Here is a 24,596-nt window from a genome sequence, read left to right as displayed (position 1 = left end):
TACTGTCTTAGGCAAGTACAGTCACCTTGGTGCTGCTCCCTGAACAAGGTGGTGTGCAATTTATACCAGTCAGTGCGACTGGCACAGAATGCTACCTGCAGTTTGCCGTCCCATTTCCAGGAGCAAATAGTGAAGTGTTGGACCATTATCCCACCTCTACCCCACTCCCTTTTCAGAGTACCTGCTCCAGGAGTTGCCAGGGTGGAGAGAGTAAGAGGAGTGAGTGCCTCTGTGCATCCCAGAGCACATGGGGACTGGTATTGTAAGACGAGGTGCATGGCTGGGGGAGAAGCTGCTTGCTCAACCATGCACAGACAAGGGGCAGGAGCCATCCTGCACTAAAACATGTCTTTTGCCCCAAAAGCTTACCATCTAATTAAGGCAAGGCAAACAAACATACATACTAAGTGTATAATGATAATCCTGTGTGATACCTTATTGTAATTCTTACTGCAATATAATCTGAAGTTTCAAATTAATGGGCAGGATTTTCATCTAAATTATGGCAACTTTGTGCTGCTCCAGGCAGAATCAGGATCTGGGACAATATATAGATATATTTAAAGCTGATACTTATCTAATCAAAGCAGTAGAATGCCTTTGTCCCTAAATCATTCTGGAGTCGACTACTCTCACACTGAAAGACAAGGCTAGGACAACTCAAGCATACTCAATTGTTCCAAGTACTTATAATACCTTAATATTTCTTCCAAGGAGCCCATTTCATACAAACTTAAACCAAATATACACAGATCATTTTATCCTCTACTGAAATGCAGCATCTCTGAGAAAAAACATGTCGTTTTCCTTTTAATACGGCACAGCAATAAATCTCCAGAGTACAGGAAAGGAAGTGAAGAATGTTACTCAGTTGACAATGCAGGACACACTTCCTACTAAAGGCAGAATATATAGAAGGGGCACTCTAAAGTGTGGGATGTTGTATACTTCAAAATGTTTTAAAATTATTGAGCCTCAGTGCTTCCTTTTAGATCCATATGTTCCACAGAAGTTGCAGGCAACACATTGCAGTTTAGGGTATCCAAATTTTTATACTCAGTAGTACATGGTGAATATGATGCAGATAACTAATACTTCTGAGGAGGCTGCGAGACAAACTGTTCAGAACCATTAAAGGAGCAATGTCTAATACGCTTGTCAATTTCAAAACCCAAAGTCTCAGTCTTTAGAATTTAGAAAGCCAAATTTTGTAGCTTTTCATTAATAGTTATATTTTGTCAGTGGGAAGCCATTTTCCCAGGCAGATGTTAGCCAGCTAAATAGTGTCAAAACAATATGGCCCCTTGGTCTCTGTACTATTGTGCCTCAGTCAGGCACCAAAACACACAGAGGGAGCAAAGTATTTGCATTACCCACTGACTGCATGCAACCTGGTGTGTTAGGGAGTGGGGATGGGACCACTTCTTCCTATCCCTTCTGGGAGGCTCTTGGCTCATGGGTTCAGAGTTCTGAAGCCAACTACGGGATTTAGCTCTCTCAATTAGAGTTGTGTGATTAAATCTCAGTCAACCTTGAAAATGTCAACCATGTGCTCCAGTGTGTGCAAGGACTGTCATTGTGTCCAGATTCATTGTGTCCAAGCCTGCCTGCCGTGCTTGGGGCAGCAAAATACCTAGAGCCGCCCCTGCTGGTGTTACAATATTATGTGGCGGAGAAATGCTCAGACTTTGCTTGAAGGTGCCTGAGGCAGCAAAGAGCTGCAACTCTCAATGTGAGGGGAGTGAGCAGAGCTAGTGAGGTGACCACAGGAATTGCATTAAACTAGTGAGAACGTGGGAGTAAAATAAATGCAATGAGTGCTGGAGAAGAGAGAGAAAGAAAGTCTCTCTTTTGGTCCTGATTTCCTCAAACATATTTCACCTTTTTATTCATTGTTTTCTTTTCCTCTTTTTCCAAGTGGAACAATAGAAACTTAGTGTTTTGTTTTGCAAGCAGCACCTTTCTGGGGTCAAAGTGCAAAAAACTCAAGCTCCCATTGACTCGTGTTTGTTTTGACCACTACAGTCAAGGATGCTTGTACTCTGCTGCACTCTATACCTACATTAGGTGGCAAGGTCCCCCCAGTTTATGTTGGAACAGGGCTAAATTATGCAGCAAGGTTAACTGATTACTGAGTCATTCAAGAATCTTCTCTCTTAAGGCTTGGTTACTCGAAACTCCAAAGCGCTGCCGCGGGAGCACTCCCGCGGCAGCGCTTTGAAGTGTGTGTGTGGTCATGTTTTTTCACACCCCTGAGTGAGAAAGTTGCAGCGCTGTGAAGCACCAGTGTAGCCAAGGCCTTAGTGCATCACACAGTGAAACAATAATTAATCCAGGCTCTGACTTGCACTGTAGCAGAGGACACTAACAGTTTTGGTATTTCCACAATGGCAAAGCTTTGGAAACAAAAACAAACAAACAAAAAGACATTTTAAGCCACTTTTTTCTTCTTGTCCTGCTGCATGTGAAGTTAATCAGGAATAGCTGGTGCAGACTCTGACATGAGAGTTCTGTGAGGATGTGGGGAAATGTTATCACAATAGAACCTATAGGTCCCAGCTGAGATTGGAGCCCTGTTGCAGTGGGCACTGTACAAACACATCATAAGAAACAGTCACTTCCCCAAGGAGTTCACAATCTAAATAAAAGAGCCGGATAAAGTGTAGCAGGGGAAACAGAGGCAGAGCGGGGAAGTGACTCTTTCAAGGTCACCCAGCAGGTTAGTAGTGGATCTAGGAACAGAATTCTGGTCTTCTAGTCCTGTGCCCTCTCTACTGGACCACACTACCTCCCTTGAACAGGAGTCCAGCTGCTCTAGCCTCTGCTGTCAGAAGTTAATTCATCTGACTTCAGAAAGTCATAATTCATTCCAGTGAATTGGGGGAAGGGGCAGTTAATATTTGCTGCTGCTGGGGATTTGAAACAGGACAGTGAGCTCTCACCACAAAAGTCAGGGAGGAAGGGGAGCTCTTGCTATACTTTTAGCAGCACTGGACAAGGAGGCAGGGGAGCTCTGTGTTTAGGAGAGGGCTAGGAGCTGCATTTCCCCCTGCTCTCCCCTTATTTTAACCCTGGGTTGCTGCTATTGTTTGTTCAGAGACAGCATTCAATCATGCAATGCTGGGAGAGTGGCAGGCAGATTGTAGTTCCCACAGGTTTCAGAAGCTTTGCATCGCAACGGCTTCCTACAAACCAGGACTCAACAAGTAGTGCGGCCATACTTGCTCTTGATGAACTCCCAGGCCCTTGACCAAGCCACACAATCTCCATTCCATAAATTCCGCTGGTTTCCTGGTAAATACAATCATTTGACTTGGGCTTCAATAATTCAGAGCCTTGTTTAGCGATTCCCAAGAGCAGTCAGAAGATATCAGATCACAGTTACAACCTGACTTGGAAGATGAGTCACAAGATAACATCCAGACAAAGTTTAGAGGTGTCCAAATCCAGTTTTTAAGAGAAATGGAACCTGCAGTTATTCTTGTGATACAGATATTGCAGTGGATATAACGGGGATGGACTGCTGGCTACAGTACAGGAGCCAGCAATCTGCCATATTGGAACATAGTTCATTTGGTTTACTTACTGCAGCATCCTGCCTATAGAAGTGGCTAGTACCTGGTATGTTTTTAAAAACAAAGCATAACTTCCATCATATTACACCTGTAATGATGCATGTGACAAGTGGGGCAAGACAGAGTACCCTATGTTGACCCTCAAGCCAACAAGAAAAGCATTTAATAAATCCTTCTCCATAACCATAAATAACAATCTGTGCTTGCAATATCCCATACACTCATCTGTATACAACACAGATTGTGGAGGTGATTTCTGTTTGTACCACACTCGTTTTCACCTGAGTAGTTCAATGCTGACTGATCCAATGGACCCACAGATACTGGAGCTCTTGCACCTGGGGCAAAGGATGCAGGATCATGCTGTTGGGCCTGCTCTGTCCCACTGGATTCAGATATTCTTGTCTTGCTGCCAATATCTGATGTCGACCTGCACATTAAAAAAACCCAGCAAGAATCTTTGGTAATTCTGACTGATAGGCAATATCCTCAACAAGGGTGGCAGGAGTTGCAAGCAAAAAACAGTAGGGAACTATTTGCTTTTTCTGTGGCATCCCTGGTTGCATGAACATCAACAGAAAGCAACTTCCTTTGTCCTTCACCACTATCTTTTATAGTATGTTTTACAATTCTACAGCCCATTCACTCAACACCCCAAAATGGATCCCAGTGACATGCGACACAAAAAATACAGTTACACAGTATTTCAGTAATAAGATACAACAGACAATGCTGGATAAGTACCACTTGGTGTTATAAAGCAGAAGGCTGAGTGATTTGAGCTATGTGTAGATCACTCTTGTCCCTAAGAAATGCCATGTGTCAATTGCCATGCATCATGAAATTTAACTGACAAATATAAGCCAAGCAATGAGACTATGCATTTCCTGAGGTTATGATATCACTGGCAGCCAATCAGAAGAGCTCCATTAGTGTTTGGCATTCTAACGGAATTTCATAGTAACAGCCAGCAGGCATACAGTCCTTTAGGATCATAGTTTGCCCCAGGTGGTGTTATACTTCATCCATCTGAAAAGGGCAATAATTGCTCAGAAATGCCTTATTGCTATGGTGAAACAAAATGTATATATTAAAAGTAAAGAAAACAGACATGCATTTATTAAGCCAGAGAAACATGAGAAAGAAATATCCGACAGTCAGTCAGAAATCCCTGACTGAGTCCAGAGTTCCAAAAGCCATTTTATTATATATCCATATCATTTTCTATTCTATAGGTCTGGATGACTTAGAAAAAAAAACGGAGAGGAAGTGAGTGTGAAGTTTCCACTACTTTATGCAATATATGCCATTACGTCTTTTTAAAGTAGAATCAGCCATGGCTTAAGAGATATCAGAGCATAGATTTGCTACATTTATTAGGCAACTGACTAGCTAATAGTGGAATATGGGATCCTTTGTTGTTTATTTTCTTCCACCATGTTGAAATTTAAGCACCGGAAATGAAAACAGATAGTTCTTAATTTCATTAATGTCTCTTCATTACAAGGAAGATGGCTATTAAATGCCACTAGAAGTTATAGTTATGGAGTCATTCTCATTAGAGCAATAGAGATTTACAGTTCTTGGCTATAACAAAATAACAATGAATTACCTCCTGAGAGATGCCACAGCCACAGGACCTGTTCTGGGAGGAACCGGGGGTGGGGGAGAGCCCATTACCATTTCAGGAAGCTGAGAAAACCTGTACGCCTGTGAAAGAGAAAAATGAATATTTTCTAGAACATCAATTAACCGTATTTTAAAACACAACATGAGAACCTAAAAAGTGAAGATATTTGTTTAAGTTCATTCCAACAGCCCTTAAAATTGTATGTACAGTTCTATAATCGCTGGCTGCTAGGAAGTTAACTTTTGGTGTTGCCTATAGTAGTAGGTATTTTAGTTCAGAATTTACAACAGGCTGAGTGATTTCAGAGTAATGCAGAAAGCATACACACAAATGGTATCCCAGAGCTACAGCTGAGTAATTAAAAAAAAGAAATAAGAAAATAATGCCTCAGATACCATAACCGAACCTGAGAGGTAGATCCTTCACAATTTTGAAAGACTCATCTCTTCCTGAAAACCCTCAGAGAAAGAGAGAGAGAGAGAGATCACAGTACTTTTTGCCCCTCTAAAAGTTAAGTGTTTTTAAGTCAGTATATCTGGAAGCATCCTCGAAGCAACCTATACTGAAATGAAACTGCCTGCAAGCAATTACTTGATATTTCAACTTCTTTTTTCTTGTCTTTCGGGTTTTTTGGTTTTTTTTAATTTTCTCCTAGGCAAGAAAACTAAGGTTCTTAAACCACAACACTCTAAAGCAATGAAAGTCCCAAATAAATCCACAAAGCAAGGTACTTCAGAGAAACCCAGGATCAGACTGTTGGGTCATGAAATCTAGCATCCTGCCTCCAGCAAGGCTGGATTTCATCTCTAGTACATCTAGAGACTGTGCAATGCTTACTGTACGGCCATCAGCTCATGGTCCAAAGAATGACATATCACCTTTATCCATACTGTTGCTACAAGAACTTCATCTAGTCTGCTTGGAAATACAAGTGATTGTATATAACTCCACTTAGTAATAGATTGAACCTCTTCTCAGACACTCCCTGATTTACTTTCCTAGACAAGTCTAGGTATTGAAGACATCTTAGAGCAATGTGTGGCATTACAGTTAATGCAACTGAACCACAACTAAAATGATACAACATAACAAGGTATTAGGAGACTGTCTAATGTCGTCAAACCTATGAATTGTGGTAAAACCAGAGGCTGAAGTCCAAATCAATAAAAACTTAATCTTTTTGGTCCCACAGTTATTTTCGGTTTTAAATATCTGCAAAAATGTGGTATCACAGATACCTTGTGAAAAACTGACTTCTGATGCAGATAATAGCATTAAAAACTAGTATGTCTTGCATTCTCCCTCTAATCTACTGTTCAGGTCTCTGAGTAGAAATGTCCATGGCACTCACTTTGGTATTTACTCTAAGCTAATTCAGACTGGAAAAATGGTAGAACTTCTTAACAATGAGAATAGTTAACCACTGGAACAATTTAAAGGGTTGTGGTGGATTCTCCATCACTGGAAATTCTTAGATTAAGATTGGATGTTTGTGTAAGAGATACGCTAGTTCAAGCAGGAATTTATTCAGGGAAGTCCTGATTATATGGTTTTGTTTCTTAATCTTACTTTTGTGTCTTAACTGATTGCATCTATTTTCCTTTATCATGCCAATTCCAAAAATGAGTTGCAAAGATGAAAGACTCTTGCATTTGTGACAGATTTGTCTATATCTGTATTGAACTATAAAGCCGATGGTGTTCACTAGCAAATTTTTGATCAAAAATAGTAAGGTGCCTTCACTGTTGCTTTAACGTCCATATTGAACTGGGATTCCTGTATGTGTTAGAGCAGTGGTTCTCAAACTAGGGCCACCGCTTGTTCAGGGAAAGCCCCTGACGGGCCGGGCTGGTTTGTTTACCTGCCGCATCCGCAGGTTTGGCCAATTGCGGCTTCCACTGGCCGCGGTTTGACACTCCAGGCCAATGGGGGCTGCAGGAAGGGCGGCCAGCATGTCCCTTGGCCTATGCTGCTTCCTGCAGCCCTCATTGGCCTGGAGCAGCGAACTGCGGCCAGTGGGAGCCGCGATCAGCCGAACCTGCGGACGCAGTAGGTAAACAAACCGGCCCGGCCCCCCAGAGGCTTTCCCTGTACAAGCAGCAGCCCTAGTTTGAGACCCACTGTGTTAGAGGGCAATCAAGTGTTGTTGACTGGAAGACCATTCAGGTTAAATGGAAACACCCTAGAACAATGAACGGACAGCAGGCCAGAGGAACCAGTTCTCCCAGGTCGGTTCTTAACTGAGCAATGAATCACTTGATGAGGCACTTGAAGCCACTCAGAGGAGTCACCTGACAGAGGGTACTGAAACCTTATAAAAGGACTCTCCTCTCTCCACCAAATGTGGGGAGACCACAATAAGAACACAGACACAGGCAGATGGAGAAGAGGAATCCTGACTGCCCTGGAAGGACATTAAAATCCAAAGGACCCTCAGGCAGGGTGAAGAAACTGAGGCATGGATTTATAAGCAGGTTTTGATATTTTTCTATATCTATCTATCTATCTTGTGCTGTGTCTAGGAATAAAGCTGGTTCAGAAATTTCTTTGAGAAGTCTGTTACTGCTTTGATTCTCACAAAGCCCCAAAGAGGGGAAACCAGTCATTCAGAGAGTCCCCAGCTGTGGTGGGACTCTGGGGACCATGCAAGAATGAGTGAGGAGGCTGAGTACAGCTGGCACTAAAGAGGAAGGCTTGTAATTGTCTCTGATGTGGTTCAGACATTAGATAATTTGATTTCAGTATTAATATTTAATCAGCTCCAGGTTACCGATTTAATTGAGCTGGGTGTCATTTTTGCATTGAGGGTTACAACCCAGTTAGTAGCTGAAAACCTGTGTTGTTGCATGGCTACAATTCATAAGCCCACGTGCTTTAAAGAAAAAGGCCAAAAAATGTCTGAGAACTGAAAAAATTGGCCAGTTAACAAACTGCGAATCTCAGTAATGATCGAACCTGTGATATTCCAAACAAAGCGCTCTCGATCATGCTTGTAGCTGTTTCTTTCACTTCACACTGACACCGACATTTTAGGGTTCAGAGTGATGTTTGGAGTTATTCTGCATGTGGGGTGAGGTGTGCTGTGCTGGGAAAGCTGGGTGGATTTGTGAAGGTGGCAAATGAGGTATGTGCTGCAGAGAGGGCTTATGAGTTTGGGGTTATTGTGTGTGCTGGTGATTGTGTTGATTTGTGTCTAAGGGCCAGGGGCAGCTCTAGGAATTGCGCCGCCCCAAGCAGGGAGGCACGCCACGGGGGGGTGCTCTGGCAGTCGCCGGTCCCGCGGCTCCAGTGGACCTCCCGCAGGCATGCCTGCGGATGCTCCACCGAAGCCGCGGGACCAACGGACCCTCCGCAGGCACGCCTGCCACCCTCCCGCGGCACGCCACCCCAAGCGCGCGCTTGGCGCGCTGGGGTCTGGAGCCGGCCCTGCTAAGGGCATTTGTGCTGGGACATTTGTGTTGATTTGTGAGAGTGGCAGTTAGGCATATGGGTTTGGAAGTTGGGTCAAGTAATGCAGTCTCCCTCATACAACCAATGAAACTGTTGCATGCAGATAAGCTGCAGAGTAAGGGCAATGATTGGCTGACTTACCTCTGATATCATCATGATCTAGGGTTCTTGGCATGGCATACATAGATGCCTTATTATAGCATGGGTGTAATTCACAAAGTCAAAATAGCTGAAACTTAAATTGGATGGTAGCAGACCACAAAACCCAGTGATGATTCAACCTGGTGATATTCTGAACAAAGAGAAGGTCTCAACCATGCTTGTAGCTGCTTTCATCACTTTGCCCTGGCTTAGAAATCTTAGGCTTCAAAGTGACAATCCTAGAATCTTATATATCAGTATATATGAACAGCCATCTCTTTATATTCCTTCTTAGGGTTTACTATTGTATTAATCTAACTATTTAACTAAATTGATTCCAATCTAATATTGATACTAACTTGTTGATTTGACCTTGATTTGATTTTGGTTTAATATTCAGTTTAATATTATTATTAATGGTAGCTTAGTTATGGGGATATATTTCCTTGATTTTAATTTTAATAGTTTTAAAAGTTTACAAAACTGATATTGAGTCAAATTTGCTTCAATAAGCAGCATGGGTCTAGAATCTTTGAGATGCTGGCTGAATATCAGCTAGTCAAAGCCGGACCATTTTCCCCTGATTAGTCTTAGTTCTCACATCAGAATCAGGCCCCCTTTATCATGATCTTCCCTCTTTGCAGAGCACTAAAGAGGAGAGAGATGGTAGCTTGCCCAGAGTCCTAACTAACAAGGCTCTGTTATTCTGTGGTTTTCAGTTCTGGTCTCCAGGAAAATAATTGCCATTTTTCAGACTACAGTTCTCGGTGTGGTTCAGTCAGGTCTCAGGATTTCTAAAGTAGCAAGGCCAATGTTAGTATCCTTAAATGAATGCTTGAAGGGGTCTTAAAAAATAAAAATAAACCACCAACTCAAACTACAGATGTTGGCCCCATAGCCAAACACTTAAAGGTAGGCTCCAGCTGACCCTTTCAGCTGCATGAACTGCCTGAAAAACCTTATAAAGCCCCTACCATGGTTCTTATTGGAGTCACGCAGCTAAACACTACAGTCTACTAAGAAAAACAAAAATGGCATTTTAATGTTTCTTATTTAGAGATACATTGGAGAAATTTCATCATTAAATCTTAGTGAAAATCCTGTAGATCCCCTTTTTAAGGCATTAACGTTAAGATGCAGAGAACAGTATGACAAGTCTCTCTTCAAAAATATGTAGCCATATAACTTCTTTTATTTCAATTTAGAAAGATCTGCTTAACTATAAAAGTAATTTGACTGGATACCTAATGACCAGCACAACTGCTAATCAGATTCCAACCATAAAAAATAATCAAATGCAGTATGAACTGCAGTAGAGGAATTTCAAAGTGCCAGGAGTACTTTTATTGTGATTTAAATAGCATTCCCCTGAATGTGAGCATTTAATACCACTGGCTTCAAGTTATCCATGAAAGATAGTTCAGAAAAAGCATACCTTATTGTACACTCTTCTTACCATGGAAGGTAAACATAGCAATGATGATTCTGAGTTGTAACAATTTCTCTCTAACAATAATAGATTACTTGAATATAGACAGAGTCAAGAATCTTCATTTCTGTTATAACTCTCTTAATGCCTTCTTTCAGAAAAATATGTTCTCCTGGCCAAAAAACTGCCATAACAACAACAACAACTTTATCTTTTGATTTTTCTCTTTGTGAAGCAAATTCCCAGGTGTTTTCAGTAATTTCACCTTCTTACAGAACCTAATTTTTCAGTTTCATTGCCAGTAGTGGGACTGCTGTTCTATTCACTTCACCAGATAAAACTAATCCCAGGTTTAGCTTTGCCTATGATACTTGTGAAAGAAAATGTTTGTTTTGTGATGTTCAGATACCATACAGTAGAACCTCAGAGTTACAAACACCAGATTACAAACTGACCGAACAACCACACACCTCATTTGGAACTGGAAGTACACAATCAGGCAGCAGCAGAGATAAACAAAAAAGCAAATATAGTACAGTACTGTGTTAAACTACTAAAAAATGAGAAAGCAGCATTTTTCTTCTGCACAGTAAAGTTTCAAAGCTGTACTAAGTCAATATTCAATTGTAAACTTTTGAAAGAACATCCATAATGTTTTGTTTGAAGTTACAAACATTGCAGAGTTACAAACAACCTCCATTCCCAAGGTGTTCATAACTCGGAGGTTTTACTGTATCGGGGAGTTTAAAACAGTGATTTCCAACCATGAGCATGGACAGCAGTTCTGATACTGCTATCTACATGCTTTTCAAACTCCATCATTGCAGTGTCTGAGCACTCCAGCCATTCATCAATTTATCCTCTCAATACTTTAGAGGCAGGAAATAGCTACATGTTACAGATGAGAAAAATGAGGCACAGATTGACTTGCCCAAGGTCACACAGGAAATCTGTGGAAGAGACCGGAACTAAATCCAGCTCTTGAGTCCCAAACCAGTGGCTTAAGCACAAGACTATCCTTTCTAGATAGATCCTTTCTAGATCCTTTCTAGACCACACTTTGCAGTCCTTGCAACTGGTACACTTGGCCCTCCTGCCAAGATAACCCTCAGTGTATCCTAAGTATAGCTACTGTGAGCTCCCTGTTCAGCCGTGTATTCTCCAACCATCTATGAACATGAGCTTCTCCAAATCTGATTTTCCTAGACATTAACTGGTGTGCTACTGTGTGAACAATGAATAAGAAAAAACAGGTAAATGAGGCCTTGATCTGATAAACTGCTACAGATGCCCCCATAACGTTGAGAACCACTGTTTTAAAAAATAAGAAGCCACTTACTGTACTTGTGTTGAATGTGTGGGATGAAATTCAGTGTTGATAAATGCAAAGTAATGCTCACTGGAAAACATAATCCTAACAATATATACAAAATGATGAGGTCTAAATTAGCTGTTACCAAACAAAGAGTTTGGAGTCATCATGGAGAGTTCTCAGAAAACATGCACTCTGTGTGCAGCAGCAGTCAAAAGAAAGCTAAGAGAACATTAGAAATCATTAGGAAAGGGAGAGATAAGACAAAAAATGTCATAATGCCAATGAATATATTCCTGGTACACCCACACCTTGAATACTGCATGCAGTTCTGGTCACCTCCCATCTAAAAAAAAAATTATTAGAATTGGAAAAGGTACAGAGAAGAGCAACAAAAATGATTAGGGGTATGTCTTCCGTACAAGGAGAGATTAAAAAGACTAGACTGTTCAGTTTATAAAAGAGACTCGGGGGGTACAATAAAGGTCTATAAAATCACAAATGGTGGGGAGAAAGTGTTATTTTACCTCGTCACATAACACAAGAACCAGGGGTCACCCAATGAAATTATTAGGCAGCAGGTTTAAAAGAAACGTAAGGAAGTACTGCTTCACATTATTATGTAAACAGCCCAGATGAGGGGCCTATTATTAAAATTGGAAATTAGGAGTCTTCTTTTAAGCGTGTGCACACACATACCTACAAATGTGCATATAGTTACCAGAAGTACAAGTACATATGTGTTTCATGCACATGTACATGGGGCTCCCGGTTTTAAAAACATAGCCCAGAACACAAGTATCCCCATGACAGTACAGTATAGTAAGTAATATTTGAACTTACTGGTCTTGGTAAGCTATACTGATACATTTCCGGTCTATATGTTGGCACCCACTGTACTCCCCCTCTGGGTCGGGTCATGGTACCAGGAGCACTGGTCACCACTTCAGAGTATGGTAAGTGTTGTGCTGAACTGTGAGCATCTTGTCTGTTCTGCCCTCCATGGCCGGCAGATGCCAGACTAAATGCCTCTTCCAATAGCATATGCATCTGTTGTCTAACTTCATCAATGGAAGGCTGAGAACTTAAAGTTGATGTCTCAGAATGGCCTTTAGCCTGACGGGATCTGGTATAACTTCGAGGATCGTTGACACGGTCAACATTTGTTTCTTCTATCATTTCAGGTTCGGTCTGTTGGATAAAATAAAAGCATTTTATATTCACACATGCTTATAAGAACAGTGGTCTGTGTTGCTTTTTTACATATTTTCTCCATCACAGATATACCAGAAGTTTCTCATGCCCAGGCACAAAATGATATAATTCATAAGACCATATATTACAATTTTTACATCAATAGCAGCTGTGAGTGCCCAGAATCTCTGCATATCAGACCCAGGGTCTCAAGTCAGGCAACCAAAAGAATGAGGAACACTTAATTAGTGACCACCTGTAAAAAGTTTGGTTTAAGTGATATGCCCAGCAGGATACAGGAACTCTGGCAAAAGCAGGGATCGAATTCAGTTCTCTAGGACAGCTTTCAACTGCCTTAACCATGAGACCATCCTTTCCCTTCCTGCAATTCTCTGCCTCATTCTCTACAGCCTTCCAGCTTCTGCAACAAATGAGGCAGGGGTCCAAGAGACAGTCTATTTCACTACACAATTCTGATTCATCCCCAGAGCGTGTCCATTCTGTGCACTAAATAAGGCAGAGGGGGGTCTTGTGGAAAAAATAGTATGACCATATAACTAAAGACTATCATAATGCACATGACAAGAGGCCCTATTTCTGGCATGTCCTAACTTTTGAGTGCTTGACTTTGCAACCATAAAAGCTTTATTTTAAAATGTCTGTGTGTGTCTGTGTGTGTAATTATTGTGAGAGCTTTAATTCTCTCTCTCTTTCACATTTAAAGGGACATCATTAACTTTAAAAAAACGCACACCTATTGGAATGTTTTTTTCCTTCTAATGTAAGAAGGAACACCTAAGAGATTAGAGAGAAATACTGCTATTTTCATCTTTCTCATTTCATTTACTTTGTGCATTCATGGGACATCATTTTCTCCCTTTATGGTTAATCAGTTTCCTTTGTTTGTGTGGGTCTTCCACACACCACACATGAAGGAGAAAATCTTTTTTAAAAATAGGTAAATATAATTGTAAAGCCAAGAAAACTGCCAGGGAGACTCAGAGGCAGGTGAAATTATTTAACTAATTTTTAAAAATTAGAGTTCAAGTTGACAATGTCCCTTTAATTCTTAGTATTAATGAGTCCAATGTGTATCAAAAGAGAGACTAGACCCACAAATGTTACAAAAACCTGACATGATCACTTGCAACGGGCCCCTCAGCTCCATGTACTAAGTCCTCTTCCTCTTGTTCATTCTTGATAAGTGGTTTTCTAAGAATTAGTGTTGAGTGCTTGACTTTGCAACCATAAAAACTTAGGACATGCCAGAAATATTTAAAAATATGTCTGTGTGTGTGAATAGCTGGCCAATCGTGTGCATTTCCTGGTTCTCCCAGTCTTTAAAACTCTCTGGTTTGTGATTTGGGATAAGATCTGGATTATTTGCAATGGGTGTCAGTGGTGAACGGAAAAAAATGATCTTCTCTAGTTCTATTCTAAATCCATAGAGTAGCCTTTGCAAAAGGATGTGTATACATTTATAGAGGTGGGTTTTTTTTAATCCATCCACGGTGTTATGGACCAGGATGTAATTGGTCGGACCTATTAGAGCAGGAGTCATGTCTAGTGGGTGGAGCAGGTGTCCAGTTTAGAGAACAATGCCAAGGGTCAGTACCAGAGTCAACTGCCAATTACCAGAGCCAGGGGTCAAGCCAGAGTCAGAAGCAGGAGTTGAAGCTGAGGGTCAGAGCCAAGGTCATATACCAAATGCCAGAGCCAAGGGTCAAGCCAGACTCAGTGTCAGAAGTCTGAGGCCGGAGTTGGAGCCAGAACTGGTAACTAATGATTGGAAGCGAGGTGTATGGGAAGGAACTGGAGGAGAGGCACGGATCAAGCACAGAAGAGGAGCACAGAATAGGGGCGAAGGGAGGGGTGATGCAGGAGCCAGGAGTGGAGCAGGAATCAGGAACAGGGTTGGGTGCAGGAGACAGGCACAGAATGCAATGGTGAAAAGACTGGACCTACAGTTGTTTCTAAGAAGTTCCAAATTTCAGCCTTGCTTTGCCATAGCTTATTTTTCAGAAAAAAAGTCAATGCACTTTGGAATTAAACAAATCACTACATAGAATCAATCTCACAAACACTAAAAATCAAAAGTCTGATTTCTATATTAACTGCCTACAGTTAATGTGACACTGCACCAGAAATCATTTGTACAAATATATTTCCTCCATGATTGTTCTATTTATGTAGAGGATGAACAAACGAGGAAATTCCAGTACAGTAACTATAAAATATGGAGGGCTTTTGGGTATACATACAGCTAATAAAGCTTCGGCAGTCACAGTGCTCCCTTTTTCAAGATTAATAGGTATAATCCTGGCCTATTTCCTCAAGCCTGTAAAAGTGTCAGTGACTAGAAACCCACAAGAGCTCTATTAATACCTAATGCTGAAATAAATCAGGTGCCCAACTACAGCCCTGTAATTAAGCCATTACACTTCTAGAGTCTTTGATCCTTTCTTGAAAATGAAGAAAATAGTGCTAAAATATACCATAAGAATGATTCCTTACTAGAACTTCATGCTACAACCTGACTCAAGACTAATATTAGGATGACCAGGCAGATGTTGGAGGAGGCTGTTGTGAAGGATGAACATTTATTCAAGTTTTAAAATCCAGTTGCATTAATTCATCATATATGCTTGGCTTGTATTAAAAAAACATCAGAATTATAAATATTCAGGAATAAGTGTGAATGTTAAATTATGAAGGACCTGAAGAAGAGCTCTGTTTAGGCTCAAAAATGTATCCTTCACCAACAGAAGTTGGTCTAATAAAAGATATTACCTAATCCACCTTGTCTTTTTAATATCCTGGGAATAACAACATAAGAACGGCCATACTGGGTCAGATCAAAGGTCCATCTAGCCCAGTATTCCGACAGTGGCCAATGCCAGGTGCCCCAGATGGAATGAACAGAACAGGTAACCATCAAGTAATCCATAACATAGGTACAATATCACGGACAACTACTAAAGATATTACAATGCCATTATATAAATCAATGATATGCCCTCACCTGAAAAACCAGTCACCTAGTTTTAAGAAGAAAGAGATAGCAAACATAGCAGTCCAGAGAAATCCACAGAAAATGGTTATAAGAAAAGAAAGACTTCCATACAGGCCAAAGTCAAAATTTTTGGATTGTTTAGTTAAGAGAGCAAAAAGATAAGAGGGGATGTGATAGAGGAATAAAAAATGTTACTGATACAGAGAAGGTAGACTGGATGATCCTATTTGCCTTTTCTCACAATACAAGAACAAGGCAAGACAATGTATTGCCAACTCATGATTTTATCATGTCTTGCAATATTTTTAATTATTTTATTGTTTTATTAAATCTGCTGATTCATTATTTTGAATGATTGCGGTTGGCAATACTGCATACACATACCTAATAATTAATCTGTGGAATTCATTGCCACAAGAAGTGGATTCCAAAAAAGAAGGATTAGACATTTATTGATCTGAAAACATTGGCAGTTACATCAGAGAGGATCCACTTGAGGTCTTCAGGCAGAACTAATTTTATGTAAATTACCACTACATAGCCAAAGCCAAGTATAACATGAAGGGAAGAGTAACAGCAAAGGCATGCTTGATGTACATAAAACATGGAGTTTGAGATTACGGCCTTTTGGAATATGAATGAATTAGTTACACTACTTACAGCTTTTTTAAAGACTCGCACTGCCCCTCCTCTTCCTCTCCTCCCTCCCTCCCCCAAAAAATAGCTTAAATTCAGCACTGTAAAATCCTTATTCTTGTATTTTTGAATTAATGACAGGAATCCATGTATGCCTACAGAAAGTTTTCAACTATTGATATTCCAGAGCCATGTTACCTACAACCCTACCCAAATCCATTAAGAAATAGCACATAATACAGATCTGCTTTTCTTGGGTCATTCAATCTTTTGATTACCTGGGGAGGCTGGACCTGAAAACGTTTGCTACCTAAATGTTTCTTTTTAGAGAAGCTTGCATAAGTAAAAGATACTGAAAATACTTTTTTCTTTTCACAAAACCTTTATAGTTTAACTACAGATTTTGACAGAATAACCTATTTAAGTGTGTGTAATGTCAAAAAGTATTCCAGTTAATTAGACTGTGCTGTATCAGTCAACCTCGTTACTTGACATATTGATGATTTACACAATCCAATAGGAAATGTCAACATGCAAGAAACATTTAAGAAATCTGATGAATATAACATGTTTAGATCAGGGTGGATAAAAATTGACTTTTAAATTAAATAGTTTTGATTTTGGAAATTTAAAATAAATACATTTTATCTATAAAAATATTTAGAATTAAATTTGAAATAATGACAACCTATGTGGAGGCCTAAACTGAGTATCATCTGTTAAAATAAATTTAATTTAAATAAAAAATATTAAAGCAATATGTTTGTTACCAAAGTTTTAAAGAAAGTTAGGCCGCCAAACTGATGGAAGTCACCGGCTAAGCACCTGGAGCCTGAGTTTATTGATGTGCTAAACCAGCTTTTAGCTGTATTAGTCTCAGTTGCAGAAAGTGTATTTTTTTCATTTAAGTTTATTTATCTGCCTCAATTTAATGAGTAGTTCATTCAAAATTAAGAAACAGATTAGAGTTAAAGGCAGGAAAGTTTATTTTCCTCTTCCAATCTAACAAAAACTAAGCATGAGAAGATAAAATCTACTGGTTCTAAAATCATAAAGGACATGGTGACTAGAAACAATTTGTTCAGTTCCCTAACTACAGATAATGCTTTCTTTGTTTAATAAATCTGTTAGTATAAAATGCAAAACATGTTTTGATATACTTACTTTGGCATTTAAATTAGGTTTATTAAACTAATTGAAAACAATTTTAAAATGCTGTTTTTGTGCCTTCTTAATTAATTCCAATATCCATCCAGCGTGACACAAATAATGAGTAAAACAATTGTATAGTAAGTAAAAAATACATCGGTCACAGTTATTGGGGTAGCTGCACCACTCTGCCTTCTCAGGTCTCTCTGAGTGCACTCCACACAGGAGTCAGGACTTGGACCTTTACATCTTCTGGGCTGGAATTCCACACTTCATCCATTCCCACACCAGGACCTAGATTACAGCTGCTTGGGTATCACGCATGACTAATTCAATAGGTCCAACTCTGGACCCTCATTGAGATCCTCTGACAGCATGTTTACAGTGATACACAGAAGCACTTTCTCAGAACAAAGAATGACTTATTTTGCCCCAAAGATACACAGTGCTTGGAGAAATAGATTTAAAATAGACAAAAAGGCCTATATGTGTATTCAATTACCTAAACTTAATCTTTCTATCTGCAGCTCAAACAGGTCTGGCTCATTCAGCATCTGATCTGAACAGCCTAGATTGCTTGAAGCCTCCTCCCTGTCTCTGCGACTCAGTCTGTCAGCCTTTTCACTGCCACATCCTGGCCAGCCTCTCAGCTCACCCCGAGCCAAACATCCTCTTTCTTTTATAAGGTCATTGAGGGGTTAGGTCTCCTTTTAATCCCAAATTTAGACTTGGGAAGAGTAAAAACATTTTAGGCCTGTATGGAGCCAGCTAGGTCAATTCTCTCACCAATTGTTGGCCCAGCCACTGTTATCTAAATGCCTTTGAAGCTGTGTACCTGAGGCTGACCTCTGTCATTTTTTTGCCTTTCCCACTAGGTTCCATAACAAGCCTTTTACAGCCTCCTTTGATTTAACTATAGGCATTCAGCTAATAGTACCAAAATGAACAGCAATTGGAGTCACACCATATCCATAAAAAATACAGACATGTTCCAAGTTTGGCAAAGTGTCACTCACCATTTTCTAACATAATAAAAAAAGTAAAATTAAGAATTGAATAAACATATGCTAAACTGTATAAATGCTTAAATAAATATATACATATATAATGTATCCTCCTAGGAAGAAAAACAAGTACCAAAGTGAGTGTAAAGGTTACTTTGGGTTGCAAATCCGCATGTTTTAATGGCTACCAACCAATGAGCATTAACTTTTGTTTAGGAAAATAAGTTAAAAGTACAAATACAAAACGAGATTAAAATGATTATTTAAATCAAGATGTAAATCTAGCTTGCTGATTAAAATTATTAGTAAAATTGGTGATTTAAATTACTGATTTAAATCAATTCACCCTGGTTTAGATTTTCCTGAACATATTCCTTTACTTTGACAAATTCCTTCACTTATCTAAAAACCAGACAGTTGGAGTTAATTATTAAGTCCAATGCAAAATGTCAGTCTCTCCAGAGGTTTAAAGGATACCCCGTACCCAGAAACATTCCCTTATTTTGCCAAAACTTCCTCTCCATCTTTTACTTCATCTCTAGGACCAGATCCTCTGGTATGCCTGAGCTGCAGGATTTCAGATGAGGTTGCAAATATTGCATGATGACACTGTTTCACTCTTTTGCTTCCTTGATTCAGGTGGGTTTATTTGGACTCAGCATATGTGAGAACAGCATAGAGGCTATACTTAATGCAACTAATGAGGGCTAAAATAGCCTTCTGGGGCCATTCACCAGTCCAGGATTAATGGAGCACAACTTGCTCTGAATATGCAGCCTCTTGCCCCTGAAACAAGAATGTAGTCAAGATCTGACTACACTGGCTTTGTACCAGCAGGGGATTCCTCTACCCAAGTGGAATCTCTCAATGGCTCTGTAACCCAGTTTTCCATCTCTTTTGCACAACCCAGGGTGTGGAGCAGGGTTGAGGATCTGGATCCTAATTTCAGGCAAAGAAACAATGGGGGAAAAATAAAATTGCCAGTAGGTTATAAATGGTTGTATACTCAGTGCAATTATTAAAATAAAATAAGATTTAGAAATCAATGCTTTAATTTAGTACTGATTTTCAAGGAGGAAGTTTTGTTCACTATTCTTACACTGCAAAACAAGCTGCAATTATAAAGTACATTAAATGTTCTGCATTTGCTTTCAGTAATTTGGGGCATTGAGGAGATATAATGTACCTTAAGGTTAAACTCATAAATGCACTCTCGTTAGCTTACCCTAGGCTTTTTCTCTTTTCTTTCCTTTTTTAAAAGACTGAATTAAGGATTTACTGAGCAAACTTCACTGAATGCAGCTGATAAACTTACATCATATCCACTGTTGCGGATCCCACGCCTTGGTCTCTCCCGGGTAACTAGAAGATCCATCTCGGTTTCTCCTGGGCTAGGGCTGTTCAGAGACTGTCTGCTTCTGTACACAGAGTTCTTTGTCTGCTGCCTGGAGAAAATCCAATGAGAAAATATTAAAATGAAGGCAAAGCACAAAAATAAATGACAGACAGTATTCTGCAATTATAACCTTTATTCTAACATTATCTTAGTTATTACAAAAGAGCCACTTTAATAGGATACCCTTTCTATACACACAAGTGCTGGAAGAAGGCAAAATTACAGAAGAGATCATTATATAGTTTGTTTTCTCTTATTAAAACACCAGAGTAAAGGGCTAAAGGGTACAGGAACCATAAACTGGAGCTGCCCAGAGGAGCTAAGCTCCAAGTGAATACCAGGATCCTTTGTGGTTTATAGCTGATACGATTTAAAATAATTAGTTGTAACTAACATTAGTTTGTCAGTTCAATGGGTGCTGCAGGTGCTGAGAAACTTTGAAAATCATTTTATTTAGATGCCCAAGTATGGGTTTAGGTGCTTAGCTTTAAACACATACATTGGAAAACTGTGACCGTGGGCAAGTAATTTAGGAACACAGAATACCACCACCAAAACCAGGACTAGAACTCAGGAGAAGTGAATTATCATTGGGCCTGATCCTCAGCCCTTCCTCCCTTTCCAGATGCTTGCTGCACTAGCAGGACATCTTGAGGATTTCCCTGAGTAAACAAATCTATATGTGGAGGAAAGCCCATGCACCACTTCTGTGTCACCTGCTCTCAGCCCACCTGGCATAGATGGGAAGAGATGAAGTTTAAGCAGCTTTTTCTGCCACTTCTGTGGTCTAACTGGGTAGCTACGTCCACTTTACACCACCCCATTCTCAACCCCTCAGGCTGGAGAGAGCAGGGGGCTCCGCACTCAAGCTGATCCCTGACTGGCTCAGTCCCTTAGGTGCTATTATGATACGAGGCTGCTCCAAGTTGCACTGGGGACCAAGCCAACCCCAGGATCAGTATAGTGCAAAGCTCCCCTCCCTCAGACAATGGATAACTATTGTGTAATCACAGAGTTTAAGGGCAGAAGTAACCCCCAGACCATCTAGTCTGACCTCCTGTATATCACAAGCCACCATCACCACCCAGCACCTGCATGCTTAACCCAACAACTGACACTAGACCAAAGTATTACAGCCCCCAGGAGCCCAAATTATTATGTGCCACAGGGAGAGAACAGGAGGGACCAAGGTGCAACAATGCCTGAGGCTCCTGCAATGAGATATATTCAGATAATCTCAGCAAATGACCCACTCCCACACGGTAGAGAAAGGTGAAAAAACCCCAAGGTCACTGCCAATCAGATCTGGGGAAAACATTTTTCCTGACCAGTATGGCAATCAGTTAGACTCTGGGCACATGAGCAAGAACTAGCCAGTCATGCACCTGAGAAAGAGAGAGAATGCTCAGTCCCACCTCAGAACCCTGGCCCACCCCACCCAGTGAGAGAGAGAGACAGACACAATTATAAATGCAATAAGCAGCAGTTAAAGCACTCCAGCTGCCTAGCCACTGTCAAGTGTTTCGAGGGCATCAGAGGAGACGTGAGTTTTGACAGATCTGAAGGAGGTTACTGGAATAAAGGGGGCTTTCTGGGAATCTCCTCCCAATAAATAAGGGACGGCATGGTAGAAAGTGTGAAGGTTTTTATGGTGAGATTTGACGAAAGGGCAAAAAAGGCTGGCATCATAGATGGAGCTGAGGGCTTTATGGAAGACAACAGATTTTAGTACGGTAAGATAAACCATGAATGACCTTAAACATTTTGTCTTAAAAGTAACTGTCTTGACTTAAAAATAGCCATATATGAAAAAATCAACAAAAATTAGAGACATGGAAATACTTCAATATTAGTCAGATTGAAAAGATCAGAACTACTTCGGATAGAGCCACACAGGAGAGAGATGTGAAACAGAGAGTGGCACAGAGTCCAATCAAGTACTGCTATTTACCCTTTTATATGCTACAAGAACAAGGGGACAGTCAATGAAACTAAGAGACAACACATTTAAAGGACATACTTGATAAAAGGAAACACTCATTTACGTGATGAGGAATTAGTCCATGGAACTTACCACCACAAGGTATACTTGAATCAAATAGATTAGGAGAATTCAAAAAGCACTGGACATTTGCCTGAGTAGTAAGACTATCACCAAGTTACACTAGCTAGGATAAAATATTTAAAGTATATTAACCATCAAGCCTAAGACCCTGATTCAACAAAGCGCTGAAACACACGCTTCAGTGTAAGGGTGGGATTTTCAAATGCACCTATGATTTAGGAGAAGTTTCTTCCTAACCCACTGTTGAGTCCTGATTCCGCAAAGTTCTTGGAATTTTCAGAAGTGCCTAAGGGATTTAGGAGCACAAGTCCCACTGAAAGTCATTTGTGCTCTTAAATTGCTCAGGCACTTCTGAAAATTCCAAGTGCCTTGCTGAATTAGGGCTCAATAGTGGATTAGGAAGAAACTTTTCCAAATAGAGATATTATTAGACAGTTGTTTATGATGGGGGTTTATCCACCTTCTTCTGAAGGCTCTGGTGCTGGCCGCAGCCAGAGACAGGATATGGGACCAGATGGACCATGGATCTGATCTAATATGGCAATTCTTATGTTCCTAAATTAAAGGCATTTAGAATTACATGTGTTTCTTTCAGAAGGACAACAAATATTTCCTCTTGCTTATATAGTTAGAGACACATTTTCTAAAAGAGTCATACATTTAGTGCTCTAATAAATGCACACCCTTGACCTGATTACACACCATGCAGGGAAAAACTGAGAACCATGTATGCCATCAGCAAGGTTTTAAAAAATTGCCCTGAGATTGCCAATTAGCTGATTTAAGGAAGATTCACTAATGAGAAGGGAGGTATCAACATTAACAACTGGCAATCACATGGTGTGTGTCTTCTGGGAACACAACTGCAGCATTTTGAAGCATGAATTAGATGCACAGAATGCTCGAAGCAACTGAAAGCACAGGGTGTTGGTTCTTGTACAAACCAAATTATTTAGTGATGGTGTTTTGTAAACAATTTTTAAAATGCTGTTTTCCACAAATCTGAATGTATAAAGGTCAGCCTGAATAATGCATTTAATTTATTTTTTCCTCCCATAACATTTTGGAAGTAACATACATACAATTAATATTAATGGTAGCTATACCCGTGGAACAAGAGGGAAACATGCCATTTTTTCCAGGAACTCTGAAATCTTTATTCTTTTACCTACTTCTATCTTTAAAAATGTGAACTATTTTAAGATATAGGTTTTTAATTGCATGTCAATATCTGGACAATGATACAAAGCAAGCTGTATTAGTCTTACGCTAAACTAGACTGCTGTAAGAGTGATTGTTTTTATTATAGAAATTCTATTATATCAGTTCATCTCTCGGAGTTGCACTACATTGCAATATCACTTTACTTTATTCATCCAATAATGTGTCACTTTGGCTATCATATTCTGTTAAAAAAAATGCCTGAAGCTGGGAAATGTCCTGCAGCACATCAAGTTAGGTATCTACAGCAAATCTGTCATTCTAGATGTTGGTGTGGGGACCATAAAACTGGTTGTTTGCAAGAAACAGTAAGTTTTTCTGACAGGTAACAAAAATTCCCAAATTTTGAAAATGCCTGACATCTTTAGAGAAAGTGCATTAGGGAATGATCCCTTTGTTTTCAGTTCCCAGAGCCCAGCTATACTCAGCAAGTATCTCTAGTGTTTGTACAATTAACATTTAATGGATCAGCCCCAGGAGGGAGACAGATCACTCCTTGACAGTTCAGAGTACTTGCCTTGATGCAATTTTTCGTAACAATGAACTTTGTCTAAAATAGCTTACCCATTGGTGTACACAATTCATTAGAAAGCACACTTAGAAAAACAAAACTATTCCAGGAGCTGTCAGCATACTGGTGCATAAACAAACAAATATTGATATATCTAACAAAGAGCAGATGGTTAATATTAAAGCTTCATATAGAATGTTCTAAACATTTCCCCACACCACTTAGGGTACATAATAAATAGCCAAAATATGGCTTCAGTACTGCATTGTTTGTATTGTTCACATTAATATTCATGTTTCTACAGGCCTCATTTATATTCTCAGGACAGATTGTGCTAATAAAAATAGGATTACTGTAAAATGCTAATATTCACATTCAATATCTTACCTTTTCTATGCATATGTAACAATGTATTCCTCCCTCACTGAATTCCTGTTCAAGGAACTGATGCCCCAGACCCTTCAGCAAGGACACTAGATACAATTTAATCAGAATCTTTTTTCTTCATTAACCTACCAGTAAAACCCTGGGACAAGGCTGCTCAAACTTCACTTCCCACTCTCTCAGGGCCCTCACATAAACAAGCTCATTTGTCTACAGCTATGGCTTATATTCCAAGACAAGCTCTTTTAGAATCCTTGCTACAATCTCTCTCACCAGTGCAATGCGGGAGCATGCCGACTGCGCTGCCACTCCCAACAAGACCGGCTCTGCTAGTTGGTGAGGGGTGGGCTTGGCATGACCTCCTCCCTTTGTAGGGCAACTTGTGCTCCAGGGACACTAATGGGGGAACTTAGTGCAGACCAGAGCCTGCAAGCCACTGTGCAATGCGTATAGATGGGGCTTTTTGCGATCTCCTCCACTAGAACA

At 40.0% G+C, this 24,596-nt stretch overlaps 1 protein-coding gene across 2 annotated transcripts in view; it reads right to left on the bottom strand.

Moving 5' to 3' along the window:
• KIAA1549L (KIAA1549 like) overlaps positions 1-24,596 on the bottom strand; it is a 211,914-nt gene that overhangs the window by 12,812 nt on the left and 174,506 nt on the right. For both annotated transcript variants that reach the window (XM_039539040.1, XM_039539039.1), the window contains 4 exons: positions 19,849-19,978; positions 12,381-12,728; positions 5,188-5,285; positions 3,857-4,005 (listed from right to left, as the gene is read on the bottom strand). In XM_039539040.1, the coding sequence (XP_039394974.1) occupies positions 3,857-4,005; positions 5,188-5,285; positions 12,381-12,728; positions 19,849-19,978 (725 nt within the window). The remainder of the gene's footprint in view (positions 1-3,856; positions 4,006-5,187; positions 5,286-12,380; positions 12,729-19,848; positions 19,979-24,596) is intronic.

Source organism: Mauremys reevesii, linkage group 4 (assembly GCF_016161935.1).
Source record: "Mauremys reevesii isolate NIE-2019 linkage group 4, ASM1616193v1, whole genome shotgun sequence".
Lineage (NCBI taxonomy): Eukaryota > Metazoa > Chordata > Testudines > Geoemydidae > Mauremys > Mauremys reevesii.
The sequence above is the reverse complement of the archived record's forward strand: the minus strand, read 5'-3'. Positions and strand labels throughout refer to the sequence as shown.